Source organism: Protobothrops mucrosquamatus, unplaced genomic scaffold (genome assembly GCF_001527695.2).
Source record: "Protobothrops mucrosquamatus isolate PMUCROS unplaced genomic scaffold, P.Mucros_1.0 scaffold2605, whole genome shotgun sequence".
NCBI lineage: Eukaryota > Metazoa > Chordata > Lepidosauria > Squamata > Viperidae > Protobothrops > Protobothrops mucrosquamatus.
In genome coordinates this window covers 222,943-234,374 of record NW_015388659.1, presented here as the reverse complement: position 1 = coordinate 234,374, position 11,432 = coordinate 222,943, and the positions used below count along the sequence as shown (strand labels likewise).

Here is an 11,432-nt window from a genome sequence, read left to right as displayed (position 1 = left end):
TTTTTTTTAAAAGACAAATACTTACCACTAAGTGATTCTGAATAGTAGTTGCTGTCATAACTGCTCCTTCTGCGAGAACTGCAAGGAGGACCACTGTATTCCATCTGAGACAAAACCCAACAATACAAGGCATTCAGTCAGAAATGTAAACACAGATCTCGACTCAAAAGTTTAATGGTACTTTCATTTAGTGATAGATATGCAGCTCTTTATATATCAGATACCATATATTTTCATATCTATCTATCTATCTATCTATCTATCTATCTATCTATCTATCTATCTATCTATCTATCTAATATATACACACACACACACACACACACACACACACACACACATTTAACTTTAATTTAATGTCCCCTGATCAGTGGACATCTATCTATCTATCTATCTATCTATCTATCTATCTATCTATCTATCTATCTATCTATCTATCACACACACACACACACACACACACACACTTTTTAATTTAACATCCCCTGATCAGTGGACATCCATCTATCTATCTATCTATCTATCTATCTATCTATCTATCTATCTATCTATCTATCTATCTATCTATCTATCTATCTATCTATCTATCTATCTATCTATCTATTACACACACACACACTTTAATTTAATGTCCACTAATCAGTGGACATTTGGGTAGAAAAACCTCACCTAATGGTAGCAGTGCCTTTTATTACCATGCCAAATAGATGTATTTATTATGCATTGTTCTGTTGTGATGGTCGGTATTCTTTAATTTCATATTGTGTAAGCCACCTGGATTAAAGTGCCATATATGCCTCAACAAATTATTAAGAAAACAAGCATTCCTTGTCTTCCAGAAGGCCATTAAAACCTGGATTTTCCTCCACAGGCATGGGGTGAGAAGGGAGGAAAGGTGATTCTGTGATGGGATTGTTACAGTACTTGGTTTTAAAGGGTCTATTTATATATCTATTTTTAAAATTTATTTAATTGCACATCCAGAGGTACTTTATATACTATGAATGGCCATATCTATGGAGAGTGGCCATGCACATTTTTAAAAAAATAATAATAAAAGTTAGGTAAACTACACAATTTTTATGAATGTGAAGTCCATGGTTCTGGCATTAGCAATAGCAGTAACACTTAAGACTTATATACCGCTTCACAGTGCTTTACAGCCCTCTCTAAGCGGTTTACAGACTCAGCCTATTGCCCCCAACAATATGGGTCCTCATTTTACCAACCTCAAAAGGAAGGAAGGCTGAGTCAACCTTGAGCCAGTGAGAATCGAACTGCTGGCAGTCGGCAGAGTTAGCCTGCAATACTGCATCTGTGGAGCACTATGTCACCACGGATCTTAGAACAGGAGGAACTTTTTTTTACTCTTAATGGCATTCCAAATATTCATCAAAGTAGGGAAATTAAACTATAAGAGATGGTTAGTTGCATAGTGGCCAAGGATTATGCATGACTCATTTATCTTTCATTGTCAAATGATCTCTCTGGCAAGTCATAGCCTCTCAGGCTTCCTGTACTTTGATTAAATCCTCTAGAAGGCTTCTCCTATTTTAGATTGGGATATGTGTGAAATCAGAAGTTTCAGAGCGATTGAGAGGTATGTTAACAGCAATCCCCTCAGACACATTCCCAACAATAGAATAAAATCAACTCAACAAAAGATGAAATATCAAGAAAACCCAAGTCCTGCTCAATATGTAACTCACTAAACTACACAGGAACAGATATTCTTTTTCAATCTAGCCTACTTCATGGGCTCCTTATTATGGGAACTAGATTCAGGGGGAAAAGACTCTCTTATGTTACCATGATGTTCCCCCTTTCAGGAGAAAAAATATCTCATGAACAATATATATAGCTGCATATATATATATAAATAAAAGGGGAAGGGGGTTGGTAGAAAAGTCTGTGAAATTACAAATTAAATTTTATTGCACCATAATGCTAATTTTCACTTTTTTCCAAGTTGCTATTACATATATTAAAGCTCTTTATCATTGCAAGAAATCTCCAATGAATTAATTAGATCCACAGCAGTGTTATAAATTCTTGCCTAGTGAGGCTTCTTCCTAATTCACAGAACTCTTATGAATATTTACTGGAAAGTAAGTTCCAAAGAAGACAGGATGGTCCTTAGAAAATAATTTAGAGGATCCATTGGCAAGTAATGCTTTTCTTCCAGAAAAGCTTTGAACTAGCATGTTTTAATGAGCATCTTTCAATGAAGGTTCTCCAGATATGAGCAGATTCAGAAGTATTTACTTTGGACTGCTCCATTCCGGAGGAAGTGAATGAGGTCAGGGTGTGATTTTAACTGCTATCCACCATCTCAAAAATATTAACTTTAGGATATATAGCTGCATAGCTAGGGAGAAGGGGTGATGTATCTTTGGGCAAGCAAGATGAGAATGTTCCATTTAATGTACAGGATAAAGTATGCATTTTCCCCAGTGATTAAATTTCATAATCACTGGGGAAAATGCATATAGTAATTATATTTGCTCCAGGAAAAAAAACCAAACAGGGTTCATTTTACTGAAAGGAGGACAGCGGGAGTTGAATTTCAGAAGACACAGATTGAATTTCGTACCACAAATCCTCTGGAGCAGAAAGAGCAATACTTAAAGTTTGTTCCCTGTTTGAAGCAGTATTTTGTAAGTGACTTTCTGTGTGTGTGTGTGTGTGTGTGTGCCTTTGAGTCAATTCTTGACAATTCCATGCAGTATTTTATTTTGGAAGTGGCTTGCCATTGCCTCCTGCTTAGGGCTGAGACAGAATGACTGGCCCAAGATCACTCAGCTGGCTTCATGCCTGAAGCAGAATTCAGTCTCCTGGTTTCTAGCTTGTTGCCCTAACTAATATACCAATCTGGATCTCTTGTTGAGGATGTTTCAAAATTGTATATATTTTTCTTTTGAGCTGGAGCCACCAAAGAAGCTTCTGTTGAAGGGTGACTCATTACTTGATTTAAATAAATAAATGTACTCTGTAGTTTAGGAAACACATCTACTTGAAGTGAAATCTCACCAGTTTAGTGGGTGCTCATCCCTTAGTATGCAACCTCACTAATACAACTATGGCTGGATGGGAAGATGACTTGGAACTAGAGTTAAAAGCAGAACGGTGAAACAATTTATTCCATCAATTTATTCCAACCACTGACACATAGGAATTTCCATATCAAATTCCTCCTGTCTCCACCCTAATTCCTGAGGGAACAAATAGCCCAAACTGGGATTAAGAAGCAGACCTTCCCTCCCTTTTTACTCAAGGCTGAGAGCGCCAAAAAAACTTGCCTTTTCTCCTCTTTCTCTCGGATTAGAGACTAAGCCTGCTTCAGCACCAGAACAGAGCATTCCCTATTTTCCCTGACATAAGCATGAACAGAAACTGATCCTCTTTACCAAGGAATCAGAGGGCACTTGCAGACAGATGGCTCTAACATGGCCCATCAAAAGGCACCTCAGAATGATTACAACCTTTCTCCTTTGTCCTGGAAAGGAAAAAAAAAACATGCAGAGAAAACCTGGGAGAATGCATATTGACTAACGGTATCTCCTCCTGAACACAGACTAAACAACAAGTCTTCCTACTACTACTGTCAGTAGCTACCACTTCCAGAAAGGCATGCTACCACTTGCAGCCTTAAGAAGCTTTTTAGGAAGCCAAGACTAGAAGTTGGGGTTCTCTCTGCCACCTGGGGACCATCTTTTCTGAAAAAGCCATGAAAGCAGGCTGTATTCCAGTATTTGAGGGCTGCCACAAAGAGGGGGGTCAAACTATTTTCCAAAGCATCAGAAAGCAAGACAAGAAACAATGGTTGGAAACTGACTAAAAAGAGAAGCAACCTGGAATTAAGGAGAAACTTCCTAACAGTGAGGACAATTAACCAGTGGAACAGCTTGCCTTTAGAAATCGTGGGCGCTCCATCACTGGAGGTTTTTAAGAAGAGACTAGACAGTCACTTGTCTGAGATGATATAAGTTCTCCTGCTTGAGCGGGAGGCTGGACTAGAAGACCTCCAAGGTCCCTTCCTATCCTATCCTATCCCTGCCTCCCCCCTGCCAAATGATTCTGGGGTTTGGGTTGGCGAAGACAAGAGTTGGGGCCAACCACAGATTTCAGGGCAACGCGTTTCAGTCCAGAGTTTCTCATCTTTAAGATGGACTGTCAAGACATATGGAGAAGCTGCTCTCATGGACCGCCTTGTCTTCCTACCCTATATTCAAGGCAAATAGCAATAGCCCTTAGACTTATATACCGCTTCACAGCCCTCTCTAAGCGGTTCACAGAGTCAGCCTACGGCCCCTCAACAATCTGGGTCCTCGTGCAGACCGAAGCGTCCTCGATCAGTGGCGGCGGCGGCGGCTTGCGCCAGCGCGCAGACTCACCATGCCGTCGGAGCAATTGGAGCGGGGGCTGGAGGCGTCGGAGTCGCCGCTGTAGTGTTCCAGGACCGGGTAGTAGACGTCCTCTTGCTCCCGCAGCAGCGCCTGCAGGCTTTCGATGTATCGGATGGCGTTGCGCAGGATCTCCACCTTGGGCAGGCGCTGGTTGGGGTTGGTGGAGGTGCAGCGCTTGAGCGTCTCGAAGGCCTCGTTGACCTTGCTGAGCCGCCTCCGCTCGCGCATGGTGGCCGCCTTCCGGCGGTCGGCGTTGGTGGTCTTCCTCTTGCAGGCCTTGCAGGCCCAAAGCAGGCAGCGGCCGGCCTGGTGGTGCCCGCTGGGCGCCCGGATGTGCTCGTCCTCGTGGCCGTGGTGATGGTGGTGGCTGTGCTCGTCGGCCTTCAGCAGGCCTCCCACGTGCACCAGCCGCGGGTCCAAGTCTTCGAAGAAGTGCATGTCCGACGTGTTGAAGCAAGGGTCGTCGTAGAAGTCGCCGGCGGGCGAGAAGGAGCAGAGGGAGCCCTCGGTCAGCTCCATGTGGCCTAGGACGTCCATGGAAGAGCGGTGGCCGCCGGGCTCCCCACCCGGACAGACGGCGGCGGGCTTTTCCTAGCGCTGGAGGGGGGCGCGGGGGTTGGGCTCCGAGGCCAAAGGACCCGCCGAGAGAGAGCCAGAGAGCGCGGGAGGGGGCTTCGATCTCGCTTCCAGCTTCTTTATCCCCCTTTTTCCCCTTTCCGCCGTCGCCGCTGCTCTGCTTGCCTGGAAGCAAACGGCAGGCCCTTCCCGATGCCATCCCGCCTGGTCTCCTCGTGGCTCTATTTATCCCGGAGAGGAGGCTGGCCGTTCCTCCGCAGCCACCTCTGCCCCCACCTGCCGGCCTATCCCCTCGGGCCTCGCAAAGCCGGTCGCCGGGAGCGGGGCTGCCTCCAAGTGGGCGGGAGGGGGAGAGGCGAGAGGCCGCGCCGTCGCGATTGGACGGGTGGCCGGAGAGACGCCCGTCCGAAGAGAGTCGGAGTAACGTGGCCCTGTTTGGGGGGGGGAGGAGAGGGGGCAAATGTCAAACGCCTGTCGGGGAATGGCGGGGTCGAAATCTGCCTAATACACCCGCGATCAGAAGGGAGGCGACGTTGCTCTCGGTTTCCGTTCCGTTTTCAATGCGGTGCTTTTAGTCTTTGTCCGCCTCTTGGAATAACTTGAGAAAGGAATAAATGCAGCAATGTAATAAGAGCCGGTTTTGGAAACGAGTGGCCTTTTCTTCTTTTTATTATCTTTTCCCTCTCCCTCTCTCTCTCTCTCCGTAAGGCAATTCGTCATTTTACCATGTCAAAAACGTTACACTCTGAGCTATCTACTGAAAGGTAAAAATAAAATAAAATAACCTACTGTACTAATCTTTGAGACCACACTGAATTTATTTTAATTTGTTTCCAGGATCGCGAGATCACCGAGGCCTGATAAGTTATTTATTTTATTTATTTTATTTTATTATTTAAATTTATATTAAATCGAAAGGGTTTGGGGAGCCGATTTATAGGGATTTCCCCAGGTTTGGAAAATGCCAATATCGCTGTTTTTTTAATTGGGAAGAGGCTTCTGGAGGACTTCCCCGTCGAAGCCGTCGTAGTTTTGAAACTGCTTTAATCTGTTTTACACCTGTCGCTGCTTTTAATTGGCCTATCTGTGAAGCACGATGGTGATCCGGTTTGTAATATTCGATCGCAAGATTACGTTTCTCTAAACGTGGCCATCGGTTGCTCTTGGGGGGCTGTAGCAGCTTTGGGTATTTTTTTTTTTCAACCCTGTTTTTATATTTCAATGCATACGAGTGAAAAATCTGTTTTCGTTGGAGGCCATAACGTTGGAGGCTCTAGTTTTTTTCCGATTCAACATTTTTTTTATTTCACGGGTGGAATTGAAAGACGCACATGCGCCTCACCGGGAAATCCGTCGTAGCTTCTCAGAAGGAGAATTTGATTCCGTATCTGTTTTTCGATTTCAACTATCGTGAGAATGGAAGGCGGACAAAATCAAGTATTTTTCTATTGCTTCTCCCCAACCCGCCGCCTTCGGATAATAAAGAGCCGTTAAAAAGGAACGGATCGCCGCGGTTAATTTCTCCAGTCCCTGCAGGATTGCCGTCCCTGGGGACAAAATTGGAGGCAAGATTTTGAAGCGGGTGGGGTTATGAAAGCGGAGGTCTCTCCAGATGGGTCGGGATGTCGTCTTCTTTCCATTCAACCTGGAAGTTTTTCAAGACAACCCGCGGCATTCATTGCTTTACGAGTTTATTTTACTCTAGCTTATTTTGAATCGCCGGGATCAGAATCGCGGCTATCCTGAGCTACGAGTAACTTAAAAGAGTGCTTAAACCGACAAGAAAAAAAAAGAGTTAGGAACACCGCGATAGGAGACACTGAACTCCAATGTCTGATGGGAAGGATTTGCGGATGGCAGTCCCGCTTAAATTGGAGGGGGCTGCGAAATCGGATTGGAGCAAGGGCGAAGGTCCTTTAGGTGCTTTAAAAAAAAAGGGAGGGGGAGGGGGTTGCTCATGATTGGTGACATTCAGCCCACCCACGAAATCGTTGCAAGGGTAAGAAGACCCCAGCCGACCAGCAAAGGGTGGGAAAAGCGGTTCCGAAGGCCCAAAAGTGGAGAGGCTGGAGCGGAGTAGCTCTCCCTCGCCCAAGGCAAATCCCTCGGGCCGGACTAGTAAAACGGAGAGGAGAGGACGCGGTGTTTATCGTCAACCTCCTCTCTGGAGCATCTACCTTCGGGTGGGCAGAATTTGTCAACTTCAGTCCTACTTACGTTTACGCCTCTGATTGCTATTCCTTTGCACTCAGCTCTTAAAAAAATGTATACTCGGCTGATTCAAGAAGGCCGGTTTCATGCTGCCCAACAAGGTTTGCAAACTTGATGCCTGGCACCTAACCGCTGGTGACCATCCCCAGCTTAGCTGGACCTTTGGGGAGTTGAAATGGAGAGTATCCGCTCTTTCCTTTTTGGAAGGAGAGCCCCGAAAGGCTTGCCTGAGCTGATCTGGCCTTCTGAAGGAGCAGGGGACCCTCGTTTTTAGCCTTCCCGAAGAAGGAATATTTGCTCAATACCAGACAATACCAGAAAGAAGAATCTGTTGTTTTAAACGGGGGAAAACTAAATAGATGGTGGACATTTCTAAATCTTGACACCAGGTAAATCTTGACACCAGGTAGTCAACATTTTTCAGAAACACGCAAATGATGGACTAATTAAGAACATGTTTTTTTGGTGATTACTTAGAAATACCTTTCACTGTGCAGGGTGGGGTTTACTTTTTTATAAATAGATATACTCAACAAAGTTAAACTGAGTTGAAAGCATCTCCTTGCTTTTTTATTCTCCAGTGGCCAACAGGATTCTAATCTATATGGTCCCATATGTACTGCGTTGTATTCCTACACTAGTACATACTGTATATAGTGGCAGTGATCATATATTTCAGAAAGTACTTCCGTTATATCAGTTCATCCTTGGTGATGTTGGCTGGAGTTTATGAGAATTATAATCCAAAATAGTTTGAGATATTTTGCTGACAAGCTCTAACAAACTGTTTTTCTAAGAATCCATATCTACATCCAGAAAGAGAGATAAATAGGCAGTGCACTATTCAACTCTCAATTTTGAGAGTTGAAGTCCACACATCTTAAAGATGACAAGGTTAGGAAACACTTCATTACAGTATAATACGGTCATAGGTATATAGTAATTACTTATTTCACATAACTGGTAAACAGCAACAAACAGCAAGACACAGACTAATCTTTCTACTTTTTTTACTTGTCTTTTGATACAGCACATTATGAATAAATAATTGTTGCCACAGATATTTTATATAGCTGTTATGTGAACAAGCATAGCTTTGTGATCATTTCAATCTGTTGGGAAAATTCTATATATAAAACAAGAAAGCTAAGCTACGTTTAGATGTGATTAGTACTTGGATGGAGGACTACCTGGAAATCCAAGGGTCAAGGGCTAGATTGGGAAATTAAAAACCATTCTGAAAAATAAGGATGGCAAGTCACTGTTACACTGTAACCCAGAAAACTATCTGGACATACCCATGAAATAATCGGGAACTGAACTCAGCTTGAAGACTTTCGTCACTCTGATGATCTTTTAACAGGGCTTCAGGAAGCATTATAATAAGTGTCCACTAGAGGATGCTCTCTCTATATTGATCTTGAATCATATTAAATGGCGATTTTTCTTTTTCTGCATAACATTGCTTTCAGTCATACCTGGAGTATTAAAATATATACATAGCACTATTTGGTTTCGAGGGTGCCCTGTCTAGTTTCTAGATAACCCAGATCCATATTATTCAATTTCCTAAGGCAGCGGTTCTCAACCTATGGGTCGGGACCCCATTTGGGGTCAATCGACCATTTCACAGGGGTCGCCAAGCAAGGCTGTCTGCCATTTTTCCCCTTTTCCGGCGGGTGCCTTACCTCCCTTGGGCTGGGCCAGCTGGTGGTCGGCCTGCTCCGTCTCTGCCGCTTGCCAGCTACGCCTCGGCAGGCGCAGGGGGCGGAACCACGCATGTGCGGCGCTCCCGGGCAGGGAAAGTCCTCGACGTACGACCGGTTGGGTAGTTCTTGACTTATGACCAGTTTAGTCCTCGACTTATGACCGGTTTAGTCCTCGACTTACGACCGGTTGGGGGTCGCGGCATTAAAAAGGTTGAGAACCACTGTCCTAAGGGTAATTATCTGAAGGGGGAAACCAGAGGTAAACCCCAGATCAAGTCAGACAGTCCTTCTACCACCAGCTTTCCAGTTAGCTGACAAGTGATTCAAGATCTGCTATTTATTTCTCATCTTTCCATAAAACTAAAGTAAAATGAATAAAAATTCTGGAGCAGCACAAGAGATCTTGCTAGTTTATAAAACAGAAATGCATACCTAATTCATAAGGTTAAATAATAATGAAATGGTTTAATGTTTATATGAATCCCAGGAAGGCAAATTATAAAAAAATTCTATAAAAATTTGGTAGCACAATGCTAATATTTGGGTACATAGTGTACCTCTTAAGGGCAGAGTTTTATACAAGGGAAAATAAAAAGATAAGGCAGTCTGTACTGGCCCATCACATCTATCTGAATTTCCAGAAACCCTTCCACAAATCCTGATTTGATAATCCATCTCAATTTTTTGGCTACAATATTGAATTGCCATGCTATTGTCCTGGACATATGTTCAATATCCCCGTCTAGCTTAGAGAGCTGAGATTTCCTTGTAATCTCCTAGCTATCCATTACTTGAGTCTGGCGCTGCTTAGCTTCTTTGAAGATTAAACAAAATCAGCTAGGTGCTACTTCTGATAGTGATGTTAAAAATACATTATTCCATATTCAAGTAAATATGCCCTTGAGTCACCTCAATTCCTGGTGACTATATGGTCACACTCATGTGGTTTTCTTGGCAGCCATAAATGTTTTTATTAGAAATATGAATACATGTCCTTCTCCTTAGATTATGTCATATTCCCTAAATTCATAATTCTAAACTATATAGAGTTGCTATCCTATATCAAATGTTCAGTTTACTCATAACTATGAATAGTATTGACCAGTCTATGTCTTAATGAAACATAGTAAATAAAAAAAAATGGAAAGATTGTGGGCAAAGTACATGGGAATAGACTGCCACTATAAATAATATTTCCAACATTAAATGACTGTAGTGGTACTCATAAAATGGGATTTTATATAGTTTACCAATTTTCCATTTTTGGCCTATCCCAAATATGGCTTGGATTCCCCAACCCACCAGCACAGATTTAGGACAATGTACAGAAATTTTGGGGAACATATCAAAAATTTGTTTCAGCACTAAGACAGTATCTATCAGCAGAATAATACAACATGAGACAAATCTATCTGCTGCATTTATGAAAAAAGATTTTCATGACTCAATTAATAGATTGATGAAAGATGTACTCAAAAATCTTATATGAGGAGAAGCTTTTGCCTCATATCTTGATAATGTTTATGGGCCATCAAGTTGTTGTCAACTGTTAGGGACCACATAGATATGTCTCCTCCATCACAATCTATCCCTGGTCTTTCAATGGTGGATTCAGTAAATCTATCTACCTTGCTGCTGGTCATCCTTTTCTTCTGTTTTCTTCTAACTTTCCCAAAATAAGAAGCTTCTCCAGAGAAGTCTTCACATAATGCATCTAAAGTAATATAATTTGACTCTGGTCATTTGTGCCTCTAGATTGATTTGCTTAATGATCTATTTGTTTTATTTCTTGGCTGTCCATGATATTCTCAGGAATCTTCACCCACACCAGATTTCAAAAGGATCAACACTCTTTCTATCCCACTCTTTCAAAGTCCAACCTTTACTTCCATAGACACAATTCACAAAAGAAGTTATTTAAAGCTACTTAACTGTAATGCTTGGACAACTGTTGGTAATGTTACCAGTTGATTTTTGGAAACAGTGGATTTTTTTTAAGTGCAGAAAATATAGCTACTAAATGTATTCTTATTGACATCATTGGCAACTTCAATGATTTTTTGTTAAACAAACCAGTTAATTTTGCCACCTCTGCTAGTTCCATCATTTTCACGAACCACTCCATCATTGTGGATATATCTGTTTTTGTGCATATATTATTAGTCTTACAGCAGTGGCCTTTTTTAAAACAGGCTTTAAAAACAAGTCAAGATGGTGGCTGCAATCACATAATAAATATCCCATCCCTTTATATGTGTATACATATGTAAAAAAGGTGGGGGCAGGCCTTTAATTGTACAGGTACATCTGCCATCTTGACTTTAATAATGTTAAGAAATGTTGCCTCTTGATCTCCCCACTCATCTATTTAGGTCAAGTTTAACAATACACTGGTAGAATCTGGTTTATCGGTAATCATACAATACACTGGTAGAATCTGGTTTATCGGTAATCATACATTCATACATCAGGAGTCTCTCTCTCTCTCTCTCTCTCTCTCTCTCTCTCTCTCTCTCTCTCTCTCTCTCTC

General features: G+C 42.4%; 1 protein-coding gene across 1 annotated transcript; it reads right to left on the bottom strand.

The window, feature by feature from the left end:
* Positions 1-25: 25 nt before the first annotated feature.
* MYOD1 (myogenic differentiation 1) lies at positions 26-4,943 on the bottom strand (the record flags this gene model as incomplete). Its single annotated transcript, XM_015825377.1, has 2 exons — positions 4,395-4,943; positions 26-104 (listed from the first exon to the last, which is right to left on the bottom strand). Coding segments are annotated over exons 1-2 (628 nt in total), but the record flags the coding sequence as incomplete, so codon positions are not given.
* Between the last annotated feature and the right edge of the window lie 6,489 nt (positions 4,944-11,432).